This window comes from Aricia agestis, chromosome 17 (assembly GCF_905147365.1).
Source record: "Aricia agestis chromosome 17, ilAriAges1.1, whole genome shotgun sequence".
In the NCBI taxonomy this organism is placed as follows: Eukaryota; Metazoa; Arthropoda; class Insecta; order Lepidoptera; family Lycaenidae; genus Aricia; species Aricia agestis.
In genome coordinates, this window is record NC_056422.1 from 13,866,370 (window position 1) to 13,890,742 (window position 24,373).

The following is a 24,373-nucleotide window of genomic DNA, read 5'->3' on the forward strand; positions in this document are numbered from 1 at the left end:
ATTTATTATAAACATAACCAATACGAGTTCTTTTACTATTTATTTTCACTGATAAACAAATTTTAACATAAAAAACAAATTATGATTTAAAGAACTGAACGTCGGTACAATGTTACGTCAGCTGACCTTTTTTCTTTTTAAACTCTAGGGATGTTACTCTAAAAATCGAAAGCGAATAAGTAGAATCAGATGCATTGATTAGTTGTAACGATATATCCTCATAAATTCATAACCACGTTGTGAAAAGTAACACATATTCATGTGAAATGAATAATGATGATACAAAATTTAACAGTTTTGATATTTCAAGTGAATAAATGCAATTTTTGTAGTAAATTATGTACTTGTCTTATTTGCTCCTTGAATTTACAAAAGAAAAAGTAATAATAGGACAGGAATTCGTTTTTGGTTTTATAAATAACATATAAAATTCAAATATTTTATTTCAAGTCCGTATCGATTTATTCGTTTTGGTCGATGTTTTTAAGCAGCTTACCTCACTATGGAGATTATTCTGACAGATGTCAAATGTGGCCTATTAAATTGCCCCGACTGTAGGTACACATTTCAATACATTTGCAATATTTAGGTGACCTCACAGACTACTAAGGGATACTACGTATGGTGACCTTGAGCGGTACTAGGCTGACGTTACATGACAGATCAAAAGGAACCAAATTTAAAACGGTAATAGTATGGGAGTTACGATTCCTTAGTTTTTATTATTCGTAGGTAGTGGCCGTGTTCGTCAGCGTAATTTTTTAAGCCGGGTCCGCAGCGATGTGTTATCGTGTTAGCTAACACGATAACATGTTTTGCTAACCAAATAGGGGCGTGGCATAACAGTTTTGTTAGCAAAATCACAATAACATATTTGCCGAGACGAATGGATAACATCCCCCGCGTTCGCCTGCGGGGAGGGGAAGGAACGCATTTTATGTTCGCACTCACGAGAAGAAGACGTCCGTCCTAATTTACTTTTAGATGCACATTTTTCTATTCTATAAGTCTATTGTAGAGAGCTGAACAGACTTCTGGAATCAGTTTTGATAGTTGTTGTTTAGAGATTCATAAGTGATACATTATGCTGGTGTAGCTGTCTCCCGTCGCTAAAAAGCGTAAAGTCGCCCCTAATCTCATATCAGGAGGAATCACATCGTTCCTCCATGTTGTTTTCTTCTCTATATCTGGTAAAATCATAGTCAATAGCTCTTGAAAATCGCTTTCTGAACATCTAAAAAATTTTTTTATAACGAACCTATCATCAATTTTTAGTTCTTGATAAATATTGAAGGAACTATAATAATATTATAAATGCGAAAGTATCTCTCTGTCTGTCTGTCTCACTTTCACGCCAAAACTACTGAACCGATTGTAATGAAATTTTACATAGGCTACTTTTAAACTGGAAAAGGGGGTTGTAAGGGGGTGAAAATGCGTAAATTTGGTCAAATTAAGTTAGTTCCAAAAACTCAAAATAGATGGCGCCAAGAGTCCCATGCGTATTTCTATAAGGGGGTGTTTATGCGTAAATTTGTTCAAATTAAGTTAGTTCCAAAAACTGGAACAGATGGCGCCAAGAGTCGTCTAGATCGCGCTATCGCTTGCTCATATGTATTTCTATAAGAGGTGGTACCATGTTGAGTTAAGATTTTGATTCTTTCGATTGTTATACATGTTATTAAATAACTCACGTCCAACATAGAAATCAGAAACAACAGTCTACCAATAATAAATACTAAATAGTTTAATGACCTATGGGTATTGGCTATTGGGCAAAGCTAAAGTTGTGTAATGCATTATGCAGCTAAGTTGTGTAAAGCTAAATAAGCTTTAAAAGGTATAAAAAAGTTAAAAAAAAATCATATTATGTGCACACTACACGGCTGTTTTGGGTATTTTGATTTAAGGGGTACCAGGGTTTTAAAAAGCTTTTGACACCAATTTTATTGACACCGCGCGCTATAAACTGAAGTCCACGCGGACGAAGTCGCGGGCAACAGCTAGTGTATTATAACGAAGGATTACTTTAGGAAACAAGAGCAGAAGTTATTTGAAATTATTTTATTTGGGTGCGATTCACCTAAGAAATAGAACGAGCTTAGTGTACACTAAATTGGTTCTATTCGTATAAACGCGTTTATAGCACCAAATTGCATTTCACTAACATAAAGTTCACAACAAATCCGAGTTTTATCTTCAGAACGTCCAATGTTGCACGGGTAAACTTCACTAAAGCCGTTATAGTCATAGACTTAATATATACTGTCGTATAGACCACCTGACAACCCGAAAATGCGTGACCATTTTCGATCTGTCAATGTGTGCGTGTGCTAGTGATGTATATTTTACTATCGATAGTATAGTATTTTGTTATCGATAGTATATCCGTTCGAGTTATTTTACCTGAGTTTCTATAAGAAATAAATAATATGCAACTTTGACAGATTTGTATTTCAAATTAGGTATCATAAATTTTAATTGGCAAAAAAAGGTGACAATTGAAAAGTAGATACACATTTTCTTTTGGAATGATTTTTCAATCGTCGGATATGTTATGACATGAGGTTCTTATAGGGGTAAATAATATACACATAACACATTATAAAGTTACTTATTTATTACTCAGGTAAAATCTATCTGGTAAATCAGCCCTTACATTAAAAGTAAACGTTGAAAGTAAACAACACACTATACTAATATATTATATTTTATTCTTATTATCATAATATTTTTTATTACAATTATTTTTAACCGACTTCCAAACAGGAGGAGTCTAGACGTTCGGCTCTGGATATAATTTTTATGTATGTTCAAGATTACTCCGCCGTTTATAAACCGATTTTCAAAATTTTTCTTGTGTTGTAGATTGTATTGTTTCGAGTAAGTATCATGTTCACAAAAGTGGTGGTCTGGTGATGGAAACCATGAAAAATCGAGGTGACTCCTTGATATTCAAATGGGGACATATGGTCCCAGAAAACGTTCAAAATCTTTCGATTAATAACCTTCTTGGGATTCCAACCAACACGCCCAATTAATTTCAGCCATTTTCCTCTTATTAGAGGATCTTGAGGGAATCTGTAAAACAAATGATTATGATATATAAATATAAACCTTCCTCTAGTTTTAGAGTCACTCTATATTATAGTAGTTATATTATATTAGCTATTATATTAGCTATATTATACTATACTATATTATATTAGTTAAAATAAGATAATATGTCCTTTTTAGTCCGGCCGCACATTATCCGAATTTCTGATAACAAAAATTCGGACGCCCCGCCCCGCTCATACATTTTGACACGTCAAAAATTCTTTTAGTATGATAGGTCTACAACTAAATGTACGAACAGAGTGCGTTCCGCCGCGCCGGGCGTCTGAATTTTTCTGATCAGAAATTTCGGATAATGTGCGGCCGGGTTTAAGGTGATAAATATAAAGGTAAATGATTTTTATTTTAGTTTTATGTCATTGTAAAATATCGATAAGCATATCGATAAATTTGATTCAAGCACTAGCGTATATGTAAAAAAATTTGATGAAAAATGTTTCTTCAAAATTTGTGTAATATAAGAACAATAGTACCTTTAGTTACGCAAAATATGAAAATAAAAGGGAGGAATTACCTACAAAAATTGCAGCGATACTGTGAATTTCAAAAATAGCGAGATCACCTATCACAGCCAACTGTAATTTATACGACTTTTTAATTTAAAAATCAATTATTCTTCACGAAAAATGTTCCGTGAACTATCAAACTAAGGCACTAGTGATGTGGTGTGATGCAGATTTTGGTATCGATATTTTTATCGTCATTTTTTATGCGGTTGCGTTATTATCTACTATTATATTTATAATATTTTATTTATATAATATTATAAATTGTTTGTTTGAACGCGCTAATCTCAGGAACTACTAGTCCGATTGGAAATTTTGAAGTATCCTTTCTGAGTTAGATAGCTCATAGCCAAGAAACAGAGGAAAATGTGAAAAAAACGGGGAAAATTATTTGAAAGGGCTTATCTCACGCACCATGCAGCAATTTTTATGTTGTTTGGCATAAATAAAAAGTAGACCACATGATTCATGAAGGATCGTAGGCTATTTTTGTGGGCTAATTTGTCTTTGAAATTCCTAATTTACGGGGGTGAAGCTGCGCAGAAAATCTAAATTTATTATAAATATGCGGAAGTTTTATTTTATAGTCGAAAGAAGCGGTGCTTTAATGCTTACTCATATGGTTACTCACAATAATTAGTGCATTTTTGAAAAATGATTTGTATTACCTTCATCGCTTTTAGTCCTATTTCAGTTTTCCCAGAGACGCAAAATTCAAAGAGAAATGTATGAATAAAATCGGCCAAGTGCGAGTTGGTCTCGCGCACGAAAGGCTCCTTATCATAATAGAGCAAAATTAGGCAAATAATGTGTTTTTGTACGAATCCTTCATTATTTAGTATATTTTAATTTTATTATTAATTGTTAAAGTATAAATACAATGGAGTATTTTGTACTTTTCAAGTGCCTACCTAGTACCTGTTGCCATTATTGATATCGAGCAAAAAATAGCAAAAAAAATCACGTTTGTTGTGTGGCCCTTAAATATTTAATTTAATTTGTTTTAGTATCTGTTATTATAGCGGTAACAGACATACACAATCTGTGAAAATTTTCGAAGTGTAGCGGTTATTGAGAAATACAGCCCAGACAGACAATAAGACATCGAAGTCTTAGGAATAGAGTCCCTTTTTTCCTTCTTAAAGATATAAAAAAAATAATAAGCGGGGGATGTTACCACATCGCTATAGAAGCCAAAACTGTGGCTAGTTTTTTGTCCGTCTGGCTAGAACAAACATACAGAATGTTTGTTCCAGCATCACACGAAAACTACTGATTCGTTTTGAATGCGGTTTTCGCAGATATATTTGTCTTTTTTCAACTTAAAATCTGGTTATATAATATTATGAATGTTTGATTATCTACTGCCTAGTTACGATTTTGCCAAACAGCTGATTATTTTGCCGGATCACGGATGATTTCAACCCCTTTCGGCCCCTTTAAGTTGTTTTTGTTAGAATGTAATATTAATTATTTATCACTTTCATTCTTTTAATATTATTTAAATACCTACCAAAATACATCCATATCGTCGTAATAATAATTAATCGACACCGTAGATAGACCGGACATCACTAGACCGTGTACCGTTGACACTATGCTGACAACATAGTGTCATTGAAGTCGGCGACATAGGTTTCCATAACTGTTTCCATATAAACGGCGCTATATAACACTTCTCCTTATTTTCCTGTTCTGAGGTTATTAGTTACTAGCTGTTGCCCGCGACTTCGTCCGCGTTAGCATAGTAGATCACATCCCAAGTATTATTTATTGTACAAAAATATTCAATGTACAGAATTGACTTTCCTACGATTTTATTATATAAATATAGATGTTCCGCGCGGCTTTGCTTGCGTAATTTAGGAATTTCATGCAACCGTTAATTTTTCCGCATTTCTTAGCTCCTATTAGTCTTAGCGAGATAAAATATAGCCTTTCTCAATAAATGGGCTATCTAACACTGAAAGAGTTTTTCAAATCGGACCAGTAGTTCCTGAGATTAGCGCGTTCAAATAAGCCCTTTCATATAATTTCCCCCGTTTTTTCCACATTTTCTTCTATTTATTCGCCACTATTAGTCTTAGCGTAATAAAATCTAGCCTATAGCCTTCCTCAATCAATAAGCTATCTAACACTAAAATAAGTTTTTAAATCGGACCAGTGGTTCCTGAGATTAGCGCGTTCAAATAAGCCCTTTCATACAATTTCCCCCGTTTTTTCCACATTTTCCTCTATTATCCTTAGCGTGATAAAATGTAGCCTATAGCCTTCCTCAATTAATAGGCTATCCAACAGTAAAAGAATTTTTCAAATCTGACCAGTAGTTCCTGAGATTAGCGCGTTCAAACAAACAAACAAACAAACTCTGCAGAATTATAATATTAGTATAGATTACTTTTTTACGTTTTAAATAACTCAGTACTTAATCTATGCACTATGCAGTGACGTAACCTTAAGCCTATCAATGATAAATAGTTAATGGGTAAAGTTGTGTAATTAGGGGGGGTGTGTAAAAAAAAACACTGCACAGTTGTTTCGATTTAAGGGGTACCAGGGTTTTTTTATAAAAGCTTTTGACACCAATTTTGTTGACATCGCGCGCTATAAACTGAAGTCCACGCGGACGAAGTCGCGGGCAACAGCTAGTCCATATCCATATTTTCCATAGTGTTAAATAAATAATTTTAGACAATTTAGGCTTATGTATTTATGTTTAGCTTAATTCACCTTATATATTATGTCGCAGGCGGATTGTATACCTAATCCGCCGTTATACATTAATTACGGCTAGCTGTTTTAAAAAACAGGGCCGTTTTGTAATGCAGCGATTTATCGATTAGCCGGATTAAATGCGGCTGAATGAAAAATCGCCGGAATGTATTTGGCGCCATTCAAAACGGCTAGCCATAATGTAATAAAGCGAAAGATAAGTCGCCTCTTTGACAGTTTTTAGTTCCGATTCTTAAGCTGGTATAAATAGTCAGTACTCAAGATGCATCTCGGTCTCAAGACATGGTTCAGGCTCTGTGATTGGTTGGCTGTCAAAATTTGGACCAATCATAGAGCCGAACCGCGTTTTGAGACCGAGATGCATCAAGATGCATCTCGGTCTCAAGACGCGGTTCGGCTCTATCCGGTATAAATAGTCAGTACTCAAGAGTACTGACTATTTATACCGGCCTTAGGTCCGTATAAATAGTCTGTACTCAAGATGCGACCCGGTCTCAAGACGCGGTTCGGCTCTGTAATTGGTCCAAATTTTGACAGCCAACCAATCACAGAGCCTGAATCGCGTCTTGAGACCGAGATGCATCTTGAGTACTGACTATTTATACGGGCCTTAATACTCTTGGCGCTGTCTGTGACATAACAAGAACAATGGCGTTGGATACCGAAAGTGTGTAATTGCTTTGCGAAGTTTTGAGTGAATTAAACAAAGAAAACAGTAACTTTCAGAACAATTTTCAGGTGCAATTAAAGAATTTCTATTATTCTCAATGTAAAACAGAAAAGAAAGAACCAGTGCGAGGAAAGTACGATACGGCTAAACATGGGCCACCCTATTGAAGAACGTATCGCAATAAGAATCTGGCTAATCGTTAAACCACTGCATTACAAAACGGCCCTCTTTTTTATCACAGCTAGCCGTAATGTAATACGGCGGATTATACAATTCGTCTGCGATAATATACATGACATTTATTTTCACCGACCATATTATTAAGAAAGAACAAGTTTGAATAATGTTTTATTTTATATACGACTTATGACTTGAGGTTCCGGGCCCGAGCACAGAATTTTATTTTTAAATGTTTAAATCAAATTATATTTTTACTTGTTAAGACAAGACACGGCACGTTCGTAAGTCATGACTGCGCTCGATGCAGACTAAATAAAAGACGGCCCAATTGGGTCGTATTCAATGATATTTTACTTATACAGATATGTTACGTCCATACTATTTTCCGGCTTAAATCTCTTCCGAACAATTTTCAAATTCAAAATTGCAGACATTGACAAATTTGACAGGTAAGTGAAACAAAAGATGCGAAAAACCATTTACATAAAAGAGACAGTTCTATTTTTAAACGTCGAATCGTATCGCTGTCTTTTTCTCACCTGAGCTATGACGAAAATTCGATTTTTTCCAGATTGTTCGAAAAAATAATTGAAAATGTAAATAATCCAGGTATTTATTGCAATCAAGACACGTGGTAAGAGATTCCATGTGTTTTGTTTTATTTTGAGTCTTAATTGGTACATTTTCGAAACACGCACGACGTCATTTTCAATTTATTTAGGTAAGACAAGATGCGGCACGTTCGTGATTGCGCTCGATGCAGACTAAATAACAGCGGGGCTAAAATGGTCGCTTTGAAGAATCATGATATGAATCTTAATATGATTCATTTTTCTTAAATCGAAAAATTCAACTCTGCTTGCAATTCATTACTGATTTGACATTTGTCAGTTTGACAGTTTTGACAATTCATTTGCTGAACTGATTGAGAGGAATTGCTAAATGTGACCATTCTAGCCCCGCAGACGACCCAATTGGGCCATATTTTAATCTTCACAACGCGCTGGTAGTAACATACTTAATAACTGCTTTGAGTTTTTTATATAATAATATCATGGACTAGCTGCCCCGGTGAACTTCGTGTCACTTTAAAACCTTCTCTGGACTTCTACAAATATTTTAAGACTAAAATTAGCCCAATCCGTTCAGCCGTTTTCAAGTTTTAGCGTTACTAACACAATTGGAAATCCATTTTTATATACATAAATAGATGAGATGTAAAAACTTCAAAAAAACTTTGGCAAAATGATATTTGACATATTTTTTTTTTATTATTATCAGTGAAAGTATCCGATCTATACGGTACTATTTTTCTCGTAATCGCCGTTCGAAATAAATGACACGCAATAGCGAAGAACCAATAAAAAACGACGCGCAAATACAGGAAATTTATAAATCAAGTGCAAAACATAGAAACGTGTCCGTGTGTTTTGTTTTTGTTAATCATCTAATAGGAATTTTTAGTGACAGTGAAGAGTGTGGTGGCAAAGGGATTGTTTTGGTGATCGGGAAGGCATGAGCGCGGCGTGACTTCCATGCCCTGCGTTCCTACGGAAGGGCGTGCAGATTACGTTTACTATGAATGATTTTATCTCTTTCTAAACTTGTGTATCTGTGAATGACCGAGTGTAACAGCGAGCGTACCGAATTATGGATTAAAAAACATTTGTTATTGTATTTGTGAATTCGTACTGCATAATTGCGAAGCGATCGTCGTTAGCTGGGACGAATTTCGTTATTTCGGCGGCGCGTATCATATGGCGCCTGGTGGACTAGACCTAATGCGGTGGTGTTACGTCGCAAGAACGGTCGACCGTTTTACTATTTACGCACAATTGAAAAGAGATAGTACGTATTTTTAGTCGCGTCGGCGGCGAGTCTAGCGACTTTTATCGTTCGTAAACAACTTCAAGGTTATCCGTCGCGGTCGCGCCTGAGCTGATGCAGAACCGCTGATATGGCCGCGAACGCGGAGGGTGGCGCCGTGGTGCGCCAGGGCCACCTTCGGAAGTTGAAGACGATGAAGAAGAAGTACTTCGTGCTGCGCGCGGAGACCTCGGAGAGCTCCGCGAGGCTGGAGTATTACGAGTCGGAGAAGAAGTTCCGCTCGGGGGCGGCGCCGCGCCGCGTACTGCCGCTCAAGAGTTGCTACAACATCACCAGACGGTTGGACTTGAAGCAGAAGCATGTGATAGCTCTGTTCACCAAGGAGGAGCAGCTGTGCATTGTGGCGGACAACGAGCAGGACCTGCACGCATGGCTCACCTCCATACTAAAGCTGTTCCGCTCTGACGATGCCAGTCAGGAGCTCTTGCATCCTATCCGTGAGTACTTATTAATTTTAAAATTGTTTTTGTTCCAATATTATTGGACTGTAGACTTGGCACATAAAAATGTAGTAGTTGTTTCATAGTATAATTCGATTGACATTATTGTAATACTGATTTACTGAATAACAACTAAGGATATGCAGAGTTTATAAAACAGATATTAAAAATCTTATTTAAAAAGTGTTATTGCTAAGAATTAACATTTGAGATCACTTTGCAAATGTTATGAATTGTAAAGATTATTGATACAAGGTTAGATTTATTTCAATCAATCGACCAAACAAACATAAGATTGGCAATATCCTTTATTTTTTAATTTTTATATCCACAAACTATAGATTTAAATAATTCAAATGATGATTAATGTACAGCTTACAATTAATTAAATTGCCTAATTTATCAGGGATTTCTCATTCAGTTAGTAATATAGTTGGGGAGGGGAAGAGAGGATTTTGGGATAAGCTCGAGCGTGTCAGATTATGCTTGTATTATAGGCTTCCGACATGTGTCTAGTTATCATGGTATAGAAATCAGATTTCTCACATGGTGAGTTAATTTTTTTTTTAAATATTGAAATGTCATCGGGTCTGTCAGGTTAAGATAGGGGATGTTTAGTATATCCCAAAGAATCTTCCATATAAAGCACTGACAATTCAAAGGTTAGGTAAGCCTGTAGGGACATTTTAAAATATAAAAAAATAAAGCTTCATATTTTGCTAATTAAGCTTCGCAGATATTTTTTTTGTACTAAACTAAATGATTTAGTCCTTGTTGTCTAAAATATATTTATAATTAAACATTAAATTTTCAAAATTTTAAAATGGCTGCAGTTTCTGAACCCACCGCTAAAATAAAAAACACTCTTATCTATACTAATATTATAAATGCGAAAGTATCTCTGTCTGTCTGTCTGTCTGTCTGTCTGTCTGTCTGTCTCGCTTTCACGACAAAACTACCGAACCGATTGTAATGAAAGGAGATCGAAACAATTACATACAATTCTGGGCCTTGTATGTAAAGACATGAAAATGGTGTGAATTAAAAGGTTCAAAATTAAGAGATCCTTGCTGAAAATTCTATAGATATTGACAATCTGAAAGCTGAGATATTCGAGGTTTAGTAAAAGTGAGGTTATGTTGAAATCTTTAAGTTTCAGATGAATACATGTAAAATATGTGTTTGTGAACTAATACCGCCACATATTTAATTAAAATAGTACCCTAGATAAACTAATATTATGTTTAGTCAGGTATTTACCTCCGTATTTCACTTAGCGGTTCAGTTGAAAACCGGTGTCATGTGTCCTACATAGGTACATGGCCTAAGCTGAACTGAACCCTTTTTGGACACATCTAGGCACAATTCGTTAAATAATTATACTAGTTTGTCTGCTCCTGTACTGCTTATATTATAATTGTGTCTTGTGTGTGCTGAAAATAATTTTTTTTTTCTTTCTTTCTTCTTCTTTCTTTCTATGTGAAAAATATTTATTACATCTAGTAGATAATGTCTGATCAGAAGTCGATGAAGACTCAAACAAAGACATAGGTAGGTGACAAGTATGGAATTGTAGAGGACCAGGAGGAGTGAACTATGGAATAAAAGTTGTAAAATAAAACCAATTATTTTATTAGAATACCTATTTTATTCCTCTTCAATAATAATTAAAATGTCGTCTAAGAATTGTGCAGGGGGTACAATATTGCGGTACCTTGCCCAGCTAAGGTACCATATAATGGACATTATGTGAGCACAGCAGCCTACTGTTCGTCTACCTACAATACAGTTGCAATAATGCTGTACAATGGCTTCTCTTCCTCTACGAGAGCTGTCGACTAAAATATAAATATAATATGTTTTCCGACTTATATGTCGTGATAATATACGACCCCTGAGTAGCCAAGATGTGTTAGAAGCCGACAACTCTCGAAGTAGGCTATTGGCAACCTCCCTGCACACTTCAATAACAAAACCGTCATTTTGTCTCATATGTTCTCCGTAATATGATCGTGCCTGCTTAATTTGGTATGTACCTAATGAAATTAATATAAGTTCGCTTTCAGAAAGCTGAGGAAAATCGTTTAAATTATCACTATGTACAGTTATTGTTTCAAAATTAGCCCGACGCCTATTATAATTATTACTAATAATAAAACTGGCTAACTCATTTTCTGTATTCATGTACCTTTCTATTTCTTGTATTATTTCTTGAGCATCTTCACGATCAAATATAGGTGGGTGAAACTTATTTAAGAGACAAGCAGCCACCTCAAAATCTTTCATGAAACTTTTACTGGCTATATTAAAATAATTTTGCCGTAACAATTTAAAATCTCTTTTGAATCTGCCATTCACAACTTCAACAACCCAACGGCATATGGTGACTGCTCTTGATTTATTTGCCTCAATAGTTGACAATTGCGTTTCACCCTCCTCCAATGAAGCAGGCACGTAAGTTCTATAACCACACTGGTTCAATAAAGAAATCGAGTCACGGAACCCTCTATCTAATATAAAGGCATCACCTTCCTGGAAATATTCACGTAGAGGCCTTCCATGTTGAAATTCTTTCTTCATTATGTCAGCATCGGATGTTGTGGCTGGGTATGGACCCAAAACATCTATTATATATCCATCCGTACACACTATCAAGAATGGTTTCATAAGATTCCTGTACTTATGCAGGCTGTATGTTTTTTTTTGGTATAAGTAATTGGAACTCTTTTCGACATAGCAATATGTTCCATCAAAAATTGCTATTGGGGTGTCAACTCCCTCAAAGCTTCCAAACAAAGCCTTAGGTATTGCGAGATTTTTCTGTACCAATTGTTGTCTGTTCTGGTGGTTTAAACCAAGATTTCTGGGTACAAAATGCTCAGTAAGTAGTTCTCTTACTTGATAAATCCACTTTTCAAGAGTTGTCCTAGATACTTTTAATAAACTTGCCAACCTTTCATTTGAATCTCCAGTTCTAAGCTTCATGAGATAAGCGGCCAGAGCTACGGCTGCTTTTGAGATTTCTGATAATTCAGGAACTTCAGCAAACATCTGGTTAAACTGCTCTTTATTTAACCCAGTCCATATGTGAACAACATGGTCCTCCATTTCACCAATATTTTCGAATTGAAGTAGTGAAGTACTTTCAACTTCTTTTAGAGACATCATATCATATATATGTCTCTCAGTAAATGTCTGAACATAATTGGATCTCAAACTATCCAGAAAATCCCATGCTTCGATAACCAAATGTTGATCACAAAGACGGTTATTTTCAGGGATGTAATATTTATATTCATTGAACAACATTTTACGAGTAGTAAGTGGTACTCTGTATCTCTCTGTTCTTTGGCATCCTTCAATGAAGCACCTTCTTTCAGTTTCAACGGCTCTCATGTACTCGGACAAAACAATAGAAGGTACTGGTTGGTTGCTGCTAACTCCTACATTTGGAGACACATTAGGAAGATCTGGTTGTTGTGGGTCTACTATTTGAAGAGTGTCTTGTCGGGATGATGTTGATGGGCCTGAGGTCATGTGGACAGAAGCTCTGTCTGCAGCCACCCAACATGTATGACATATGTGACTTGTTGCTTGAATCTGCAAGAGACATACATAATTAGTAATAGCCAAGTGAAATGCTACTTTTTATAATATTCCCAATGTACTTGAACCTAAGAATGGTCATAAAAATATAGCAGGACTTCACTATATGCTTAGGTACATCATGGCCTACCTAATTATATGATAGGGCATCAACCTGTACAATGTAATGAGGCAGGCCATAAATACTTTTGTTTTGATTGCAGTAAAGAATATGTTAATTTATTTACTTACAGTTCGAGGAATAATCCATTCTTTTATGACATTATAAATTCTAGATTCACGAATTGAGTTGGTGTGAAGTGCATGACTAACTCGTGCAGCTAGAGAGCGTCCGCAGCGGAGACAAATGTTGCGGTGTCCTAGTAGTCTTCCCTGGTTAAGAGCCCGTGGGTTTTGAGCCAAATCCCAACACGCTTGACAAACATGGTCATTACTACTTACCTAAAAAAAGGAAAAAATATTACATACATTTTAGTATTCAGTCACTTTAATGATACCTATCCTAAAATGAATATCTCATTATATAGTACAATGACTATGCAGTCTTTAGAATTTTCTTTGCTTTAATCGTAAATAATCTGCATATGCCTTGTAGCTGAATGTATTAATAAGTCTATCAAGGTAGTACCTACATAGGTGAGTTTATATTTACTTACAGACTGAGGTGCAAGCCATTGCCGAATCACTGATAGAATATTTTCATCATTTAATGGTCGTCGCCCTAATGTATTGCAGTGACTAGTTACTATCCCGTAATTCACACAGCGATCCATCGTTTCAACAATATCCAATCCACAAGCTAGCGACAAAATCCAAATTAACAGTTCCAAGTCAAACTTGCAGGCAATCTTCGGTGTCCAATATGAAAGCAAGGGTCGTACAACGTAGACGGGTTCGGAGTCCGTAAGAAACAAAGCAGTGGTCGTTGAAAACATAAAATATTCGGAAAAGCACTCAAAACGCATCGAAAAACACGAAACAAGTAAGACCCAGATAACGGCAAAAGCAATTGTCAATTTCATGTTGCCACAGACTAGATTCTAAATGATTTTGATCGATATGAAATCGATAATCGAAAGGGATGTTTTTAAATAAAATATACTTATATTATACGTTATGTTTTATTGAATTGTAGACATATATGGTGTAGTTTAATATATTTTCTATAAGTTTAATACCTAGTGTGAAGTTTTTATTCTGTAAATAAATAATTGAAATATCATTTTTAATTCGATTAATCGTTAATCGATTATTTCACAAAAACAATTATTTGCATATTTCTCCGCTTGTAGATTGAGAATTTATGTAGATTTTTGGTATTTCATACAAAAAAAAATAACTAATTTTTTAAACCAACTCTGAACTTATTACATTTGGGCCCACCAGTTTCAGTCTCCTTTTGTATACAGATAGTCAAAAGCCTGAAAAAGGACATAGGCTACTTTTTTACTGGAAAAAGGGGTTGTAAGGGGGTGAAAATACGAAAATTTGTTCAAATTAAGTTAGTTCCAAAAATTCATACTGAATGGCGCCGTGCGTCTCTTACATCGCGCTAACGCTTGCCCAACATCTTTCTATAATGGCGGCTCTCGACATAGGCGAACGCGTTGGCCAACGCGTCTGCAGACGCGTTGGCCCAATGTGTAGAACGGGCGTTCGCGCGTTGGCCGTAGGTATTTAGACGTTGGCCAACGCGCGAACGCCCGTTACACATTGGGCCAACGCGTCTGCAGACGCGTTGGCCAACGCGTTCGCCTATGTCGAGAGCCGCCATAAGAGGTGGTATCATCATACACTCGAGTTTCGATTTTTTTCGATTGTTATTACTTTTTTACGTTATTTAATAAGTCAGTACTTTATATTATATACAGTGACGTAACCTTAAACCTATCAATGATAAATAGTTTATGGGTAAAGTTGTGTAATTGGGGGGCTAAATAAGCTTTAAAATTTGGCATAATATATAAAGTTTAATTTAAAAAAATGAAATATTATGTGCACACTGCACAGCTGTTTTGATATTAGGGGTACCAGGGTTTTTTTTATAAAAGCTTTTGACAACAATTTTGTTGACATTGCATGTTGTAAACTGAAGTCCACGCGGAAGAAGTCACGGGCAACAGCTAGTTATTACTATATATTAAGCTTTTCACAAAAGTTTCATCTATAGTTCTATCTTAAGTTGTTCTTAATTATACTTAAATATTTTGCCTGCATTTGGTGCTAAATATCATCCCTCACTTTCACTTTTAGGAAGACAGAGATAGCTTGTTACATAGCCTAACATACTAGGGTTAGTATGTGAATAGTAAAATAAGGAAAAATCATATCATAGTAATTTGTTTGTTTGTAGTTATCTTATTTTTGAATAATCTTAGTCATAGTCAATTACACAGCATTTTTCAACATTTGGCTCACTGGATACATTATTTTATCATATTCATCAATTTTCCTACACAATTACACAAAATATATTATGATGCAATTTTTAACTCTAAATTGTAATATCTACATGGCAATACCAAAGTAAAGCTTGTACCAATGGCATAGAGTATTTTATCACTTGTTTTCTTATAAGGAGGAACTGTTATGGAAATCTACTATAAAAGAAGTCAGTGACCTGCATGGTGAATGATAATGTGTAAACATGCCTTAGCTATCAATCATCCTATCATTTTTACGTAATGGTTAGCATTTGCATATTATGTGGAACTTTTATGAACATTTTATTCATATGTTGAGTCTCACTATTAGGTGCTTTAATGCCTCAAGCCCCAAGCGTTATTGTGGTCACCGGTGACCGCAATAACAATAGATTAGCTATTGTGTCTGGTTTTTCCATGATCCACAAGGTATTAACCGACTTCTAAAGTGGGGTAAAGATTAAATATTTGTTTTTTACTGTTATTTTTTGATAATTCCTTTAAATATTTTACAAAGAAGTTCATTCAGGTTTTTTGAGTCTCACGTTTTGCTCAAGATACTTGAAATATTTACATTCATACATTATTTTGAGTCACACAATTCAATTCCTTTTTGCATATTGCTACTTTTACTCATATAAATCATTGTTTATTTATTTTTTAAATGAGGACATGAGTGTATGTACAAAAAGTTGTATAATTTTCACATTTTGCTAATGGCTTTAGACATTTAAATCATTTTCATCAATCATGGTGAAGTTGTTGTACGCTTAATTGTTTTTTTTTATCACATACCAAGTGGCATGGCTAAGGTTTTTTAGCTAGCTAGGATTGTCCAAATCTTATCATTATCTATTTTTGTTTTGGTATAAAAGTTAATAAGAGACACTTAAGAGGATTCCACACCGCCGTTTTTCCATACAAACGTTGTCCCCTGTTTCCTCCCTGGATAATGCCAGTAGAGTTATATTTTTTTCTGAATATCTATGGCCACTAATACAATGTAACTATGTTTTTTTTTCATAATTTAGTTACTAAAAAAGATATGAACGTTCAAAAACCCAAAAAAATGGCCAGATTTTCCTCTGTGTTCAAACACCCAGAAAACAAAACTGGCTAAAATATACAAACAAATAAAACATAGGAACACAGCTCAAGCCTTGCTTTAATTCTTAATGAAAAAAGTACTTAAATCGGTTAAGTTTTGGAGAAGGAATCAGCGGACAACGAATCGAAGATTTTCTGTTCTTTTATTAGCCGTGCTTTTGCCGTGTTGTCTCTATCGCGCTCTGCGGTGGGAGACTTGAGATTGGTGAGACAGAAATACATTTTCAAATACCTATTTTCAATTTCTCTCACCCCTGGTGTATCCTCTTAAGTCGCATGCTATCTTCGTCATTCCGCCAAGACGAAAAAGAGATACTGTTATTTTGTTATTTGACTTCTACCTAAATTTACTAAAATATGTTGTGAAAATTATCTAAGATTGGTACATCTATGGGAGAACATTCTATCAAAGCAATCTATTAGGACATTTTGCTGCCGGAGATATAGCTCTCTCTCTCTCTCTCTCTCTCTGCATAATTAATTTAAAACTGGTTATGGAGTTTTTGTGTTTTTTTAATGAAATAAGGGGGCAAACGAGCAAACGGGTCACCTGATGGAAAGCAACTTCCATCGCCCATGGACACTTGCAACATCAGAAGAGCGGCAGGTGCGTTGCAGGCCTTTTAAGAGGGAATAGGGGAGGGTAAGGAAGGGGATAATAGGGTAGGTGATAGGGCCTCCGGTAAACTCACTCACTCGGCGAAACACGGCGCAAGCTCTGTTTCTCGCCGGTTTTCTGTGAGCCCGTGGTATTCCTCTGGTCGAGCCGGCCCATTCGCGCCGAAGCATGGCTCTACCACGTAAAGTATTGTGTGTATGTAAACAAACAAACATTTTTTGTCTTTTTCCTCTCATATGGTTTATAGTAAATAGTTTTTTAGACTGTACCAATGTCTGAGGTTTAAACCTTAAACCTTTCCTTTAAACTTTAAAGAAAATTTTGCCGCGATAAAAACTATCATGTCTATTCCCGGGAAAAGAAGTTTGTCTATGGCAATCATTGAAAATCGGTTTAGCAACTGAAGCACGAATAAGATACATACTTTCATAATCTGTGGCCGTACCACGAAACCGTTTTAAGACTCATACAATCGTATGAGAATGCCGCGTCCTACTGTAACAAACGAGAAATTACATTGTTAGAGGTCGCAGCATTTCATGTTTGGGTCTCAAAACGGTTTCGTAGTAGGCCTCCATGTTGGCACTAGCAACTTCGTTGCGCCAAAATTCGTTTATTGCGCGGAAATCCTATATCCTTTTTCGGGACTCAAGTATCTTCATACCTTTCAGCCAAATCGGTTTAGCGGTTTGGACGTGAAGAGGTAACAGACAGACAGGCAGATCACAGATCAGATTAGTATGGACTAAGGAAAATATAGTATGGAGGAGTAAACAGGCGTAGCAGCAACTTGCAATCAGGCGACCAGCCCGTTATAGAAGCGCAGGGCTACCTACTTTACCTCAGAGTCTCAGACGCAGTGACTGAATGGAGATTGGAGGAGCAAGGATATTATTATCCTGTCTGTTTGGCCGCAGTCCAACCGGCGCAGACTTCCTGCCCACACCAGACGCAACTAGTTTTTTCTGACTTTTAGTACACAAGTCTGTACCGAATTCGAAAATTTATTTTTAACGCGTGTTTTGTCTCGCCGACGCTGTGTTATGTAGACAGTTGTGGATGCCATCGACACGAATTGGCTCGATAAATAGCAAGGTGTTATGAAAAATCGGCGCGAAATAATGCTTGCGTTGCGTTTTCTCTAATAAAGGTGTGCAGAGGCTTAGCTCGTAAACCTTAAGAGGGCGACTAACCCAAAAAATCAAACATCGTCCTTCTCTCTTCACACTCACGCCCGTCTTGAACGGTGAAAAAGAGGACGCGGATTCATCGCCAAATAAGTTTTTTCTCAATAACTCGATAAAAATACAACATTTTAAAAATCCGCTAGTCGATCTCTCAATGATAGAATTTTATACAATGTGTTAAAATATTAACTTAGTTCAATGCACGGTTATGGCAATAAATGAAAAATTCGTGAAAATTAGATGCGTCTTTGTGATTTTTTTCTATCGAGAAAATTTTAAGCAATCGTGTTTTCGCTCAAATTGAATTTTTGAAATTATAATTTAGTATATAATTTTAAAAAATGAATCACTTCAGGGCTTATTTTCAAGTATAAAAATGAACTGTAAAATCGAAAATTTTTGGTTAGTCGCCGCATTATGGGGAGGTTGGGTTTTATTAAGAGGAAACATTTTTATAGACCCCCCGTTAACCCGTGGACCCCCATTTTTTTTCTACGCAAGCGTAGACCCCTGTCGGGCTCCCGTGGACCCCTTTTTTTTATTAATGTTTCTTGTTCCCCCGTACAGTATACAGGTAAATTCTTACATTTATTTATCTTTTTACAAGTGAAATTTCTATTATAAGTATCTAAGTACACTTTGACCACTTTACACTACAGTATTTAAATTTTTTGATTTGTTTTACTTTTTTACCTTTAATTTTACAACAATGAGAGAGATTTTCTGGTACAACAGTGAGTTTATTATAATTTTTTTTATACAATAGTTTTACGACAATAAATTTTACAATATTTTGTTATACATTATAATGTGTTATAATTTCAAGATATAATATGTAGTATATAATTATAATATATAGTTATAATATGTAGTATATAATTTTAGAAAATGAATACACTTCAGGGCTTATTTTCAAGTTAGTAGTAGTAAAAAAAGTTCAAGTAGTAATAAAAATGAATTGTAAAATAGAAAATTTTGGGTTAGGCGCCGCCTTAAGGGGAGGTTGGGTTTTATTAAGAGGAAACCTTAACACTGTTTTTACATACAAACGTATTCCCCAATTTACTCCCTGGACAATGCGTCTAGACCAGAGGTTCCCAAACTCCTTTGTTTCGTGGCCCAGTGAGTTTGTAATAAATTTTTATACAATAGTTTTACGACAATAAATTTTACAATATTTTGTTTCTTTATATATGTACTTATTACATTTTCTAGTGTAAGTACTCCAATATTACAATATTAAATTAAGGACTCTGTTTTATTTTGCAATATTATTTACATTTACCTGTACTGGTTATTTACAATTTACATAATAATATTTTAACTGTAGGTTTCCATTACAGTGCTAATCCATAATAATTAATAATATTGTAAATGCGAAAGTGTGTCTGTATGTTACTTCTTCACGCCCAAACCGCTGTACCGATTTTGCTGAAATTTGGTGTGGAGATATTTCGAGGCCCGGGAATGTATATAAGATAATTTTTATCCCGGAAAAATGTACGGTTCCGGTGCGATTAACGAATTTGGCCCAACGGAGTTGCGGGCGTTATCTATGCTACTTTACTGCAGTAAAGTAACAAAATATTATAAGTTATAATATTTTGTTACTTTTGTGACCTACCGACCTTCTACTATTGTGAGTTGTGACCTATAGCCGTAACGTGACCATACGTCCCGCTTTGGGCGGGACAGTTCTGCAATCAGGCAGCAGACTGCCTGATTGCAGGACCGGGACAGATCCCGGTGTCCCCAATGAGGCCGAAATTGTCCCGCTTTTGCAAATAGACCAAACGACAATAATTTAAAAGTATTTTTACATTCGAAATGCTTGTGAAATGCATGGAAGTAAAGCACTCCATACAACAAACGTAATTTTTCTATCACATTTTGCTCGATATCAATAATAACAATAGATATAATAAGCACTTGAAATATTCAAAAACACTCAATTCTGTTTATACTTTAATAATAATTAATTAATAACCAAATTAATATTAATTAAGGGCTTCCATACCGAAAACACAAGATTTGTCTATTTTTACTTTAAAATTGTACGGAACCTTCGTGCGCGAGTCCTACTCACACTTGGCCGACTTTTTTATTTTATGTATAATTCTGCAGATGTCCCGCTCTCACAAAAAAACATGGTCACGTTACCTATAGGATATAGCCATAGCCATAGGCCCTAGGGCCTAGGCAAGATTCGCTCTAGGAGCACTAGGCTGCCCAGCGTCCCAAACCATCCCAGCATAGCAGTGGGAAAGTCATATCGATCATTGATGCTTATCGACGAAATTATTGTACTTACGGTTAACGAATAAATTTCGTTTTAAAAATAAACGTGATAAGATAAATTGTAGCGAAACTTCCGTCACAGTTCGCTACGTACGATCTACGTTGTACTTACGTGGCTACGTATTCGCTACGTTCGTCATAGGTGGTTGTTGTTTACATCTCAATGACGCGGTGTGTTCTATATAATAATGCGCGTATGTGTATTTGCTGGTTATGTAGCAGACTAAAAACCGGCCAAGTGAGTGTCGTGCCACGCGCAATATAGGATTACGTAGTACCGCTAGTTAGGGTTCCGTACCCAAAGGGTAAAAACGGGATCCTATTGAGACTTCGATGTCTGTCCGTCTGTCTCCAGGCTGTAACTCAAGAACCACTATAGCTAGAATTCTGAAATTTTCACAGATTGTGTGTATCTGTTGCCGCTGTAACAACAAAATATACAACACAATAACAAGATAAAATTAATATTTAAGAGGGCTCCCATATAACAAACGTGATTTTTTTGACCTTTTTTGCTCTATATGGCAACAGGTAGACCTACTTGATTTTTTCTCAAAGTCATTAATTAGATGTGTACTTTAATAATTTATAATAATATTAAAATAAATAAAAAATTAAGGGGGGCTCCCATACAAAACACAATTTTTGGCCTAATTTTGCTCTATAATGGTACGGAACCCTATGTGCGCGAGTCCGACTCGCACTTGTCCAATTATTTTTGATAACTTTTGTATTGTCAATGAATGCACATTGTTATCGTGTATCGTGTTTTTACACTCAACAACGTCATCTCAGTTCCGTTCAAAGGAATTTGAACGAAAAGTTCCTTTGTACTTCTACGATTTTTTTTTAGTTGATCGACTATAATTACTCAATAACTTACCAGCAGAACCATCCGCGCGGCTTCTGCCAGATTAGTCAGACCTACATTAACAAAATAAGAAATACCCTTCTCGCAGTTAGTAAAAAAAAAAGATTCCATTTTTTTATAATGTCGTTGTTATTCTTAATTTACCATTAAATTAATGATTCACGAATCTAATATTCGACAAGATTGATTTAAAGATATAAATTAACTGTGATTAATTTTAATGAGAATGTGTTTAATATTTAAATGTATTGATAAAAATTCGAATTGGCTTGAATCATGATGGGAGTGGCATTTGTTTATTTGTATCTTATCTTGTATGGTGCGTTGACTTTCAACATACTATAAAGTTAGTTTCAATAAGATATTTATTATGTGGTTTTCTATTTTAGGTTAGTTATAATTTATAATAGACATTCTTTTATTGCAAGTTATGCCAAAATTAATTATTAAGCAATATATGTAATTACTTTAAATCTTAAAGAAGAGTGTCTTTCCTCTTAAAAGGCTGCAACACACTTGCAACTCTTTTGATGATCAGGTGACCCGTTTGCTCCCTAATTTTATTTAAAAAAAAATCCTATAATAATGTATAAAGCTGTCGAGGCACCCAAATGTCAGGCAGAAAGTGGCAGATTAGACCTGCTTTTAGGTCTGGAAACCATAGCTTGTCTGTGGTTGCCTGGTTACGTTGACAAGATTATGGTTATTAGTTATTTTTTTTCTTTAATTTTTGTAACTTGACACAAAGTTATTATTTTGTAATTCTGATATTATTTGGTATTATTTGATTGATGTTATTTGGCTTTCCCATACATTTTGCCAGTAAACCAGTGGTGATCTTAGAATTGATTAGAATATTTTTACATAGTGCCCTAGAACTTCTTGACTCAACTATGTATTTGCATATTTACCTCACAAGTATTGATGCATTACTCTACCTGCACCTTGCCATGACTTTAAGCCATATTGAACCTTACCACATGGACCTAAGTTATTTTTTCGTACAGTAGTAGTAGATTCGATATGCCTTAAGGTAAGTCAAGGCATAACAATGCCTTGACTTACCTTAAGGCATATCGAATCTTACCACATGGTCTTAAGTCATGTTTTCGTAAAGCAAACGTTTACGTTATATTTACGAGCGATTACGTGCGCTTTCTACGAACACGGGGATTTCCCGAGCCAATGCTGACGGGAGTGTTTTGATTGGTTGATAGGATTAAGATTATGACTAGTGCAGTAAAACAGAATAATTTAAAAATAATAGTGACTTATTTTTGTGTTTTTGCTGAATGTTCAAAGAAACATATTTTTCAAAGCGAATCAGAATCACTACGTTTTGCAGAAACACAATTGAAAAAAAGTGTTTTGAGGTTTAAACTACGATATATGTATAAATATATATAATTAACAGTAAATAATACATAATATTTAAATTAAATATGAATTTTTGTAGCTCGTTCCATCGTTTGGACACTGGGTTTACTTTTTATTTAAGTATAGGTTTTATAATATTATTATGTCCCCTATATAAGACTTCGTTGTCTGTCCGTCAGTTCGTCTGTCCGTCTGTCTGTCTCCAGGCTGTATCTCAAGAACCGCAATAGCTAGACTTCTGAAATTTTCACAGATCGTGTTACATATCTGTAATTGCCGTGGCAAGTGAGGTACTTGCCACGGTATTCATCATGGCAGAAAGTAATTGACGCCGTAATTAATATCGTGTTTTTTCATCAATACAATCGATGTAAAAATAAACTAAACCACACCCTCTGTGTACAAAACAATCTACTTAGATAATTGTTTTCGATTTTAACGAAAACTGGGCAAGGTTTGTTTACTATTAATAGAGCAACTATACAAACTACGAACTATGTCACACGGGTGGACTAAAAAAATAACACAGTAAACAAAATATACATTGTTCACTGAAAAACATTACTAACAATAGTGGAGAAAAATATGTTATGTTAAAACCGCGTACGCATATTAATTCGGAAAACAATAATAGTGGAAAATGCCTGCATGTGCCTCGTGGATGTTCTAGAAATCTAGATCTTACGGCTGCAAATAGATTTTCAATGATACCTTTACTTTAATTTAATAAAAGAAATTTAATTCAATAGAAAGTTTGACAATGAATGGAGTTTATGTCTAAATACATTGCAGGCGTAATCATGCCGAAATTCGGCCGCGTTTTTTCGGCCTAGTGAGTTTATACCATAAGGCTAATATACCTAGCGGAATAGAGCAACAATCTCGAGCCGTCAAACGAAACCGAAATTGGTTTTATCTGTGTGTAAAAATATGTGTACGTATACACTTACACAAACATGATTGAACATGATTTCTATGAGATTAAATTGTCAACAACGTCAAAAAAAGAGTGTTGCTGTCATGCATCACACGTCTCTTTTTACCACGCAGTGTTACTGATAGTGTGACATCTTTCTTTTTTTTTATGAAATAAGGGGGCAAACGAGCAAACGGGTCACCTGATGGAAAGCAACTTCCGTCGCCCATGGACACTCGCAGCATCAGGAGAGCTGCAGGTGCGTTGCCGGCCTTTTAAGAGGGAATAGGGTAATAGGGGAGTAGGGATGGAAAGGGAACGGAATAAGGGAGGCTAGGGAAGGGAATAGGGCAGGGATTGGGCCTCTTGGTTTTCTGTGAGGACGTGGTATTTCTCCCGTCGAGCCGGCCCATTCGTGCCGAAGCATGGCTCTCCC

At 35.5% G+C, this 24,373-nt stretch overlaps 2 protein-coding genes across 6 annotated transcripts in view; one reads left to right on the top strand and one right to left on the bottom strand.

Annotated features, from left to right (window-relative positions):
- The first annotated feature begins 8,490 nt into the window (after positions 1 to 8,490).
- LOC121735233 (insulin receptor substrate 1) overlaps positions 8,491 to 24,373 on the top strand; it is a 35,518-nt gene continuing 19,635 nt past the window's right edge. For 2 of the 4 annotated variants that reach the window (XM_042125981.1, XM_042125982.1), the window contains exon 1: positions 8,491 to 9,530. In XM_042125981.1, coding sequence (XP_041981915.1) covers positions 9,164 to 9,530 — 367 coding nt within the window. In that variant the 5' untranslated portion in view covers positions 8,491 to 9,163. The remainder of the gene's footprint in view (positions 9,531 to 24,373) is intronic. The other 2 variants (XM_042125983.1, XM_042125984.1) reach the window with 2 other exon arrangements.
- Positions 11,168 to 17,265, bottom strand: LOC121735234. 2 transcript variants are annotated; one of them, XM_042125986.1, is made up of 3 exons: positions 13,796 to 13,912; positions 13,371 to 13,580; positions 11,168 to 13,133 (listed from the first exon to the last, which is right to left on the bottom strand). In XM_042125986.1, exons 1-3 carry the CDS (start codon positions 13,910 to 13,912, stop codon positions 11,181 to 11,183), a joined length of 2,280 nt encoding a protein of 759 aa, XP_041981920.1. In that variant the 3' UTR covers positions 11,168 to 11,180. The 2 variants fall into 2 exon arrangements, with proteins under 2 accessions (XP_041981920.1, XP_041981921.1); XM_042125987.1 differs by lacking the exons at positions 13,371 to 13,580; positions 13,796 to 13,912 and adding an exon at positions 17,261 to 17,265 and having other exon boundaries at positions 11,168 to 12,332.

What these genes read in the sequence shown, in the direction of transcription:
- LOC121735234 (XM_042125986.1), bottom strand. Translation starts at nt 13,912, where the DNA reads ATGGATCGCTGTGTGAATTACGGGATAGTAACTAGTCACTGCAATACA. An exon ending in AATGGCTTGCACCTCAGTCT is followed by an intron (nt 13,581 to 13,795) that starts GTAAGTAAATAT and finishes TCCTTTTTTTAG; the next exon opens with GTAAGTAGTAATGACCATGT. An exon ending in AATGGATTATTCCTCGAACT is followed by an intron (nt 13,134 to 13,370) that starts GTAAGTAAATAA and finishes TGTCTCTTGCAG; the next exon opens with ATTCAAGCAACAAGTCACAT.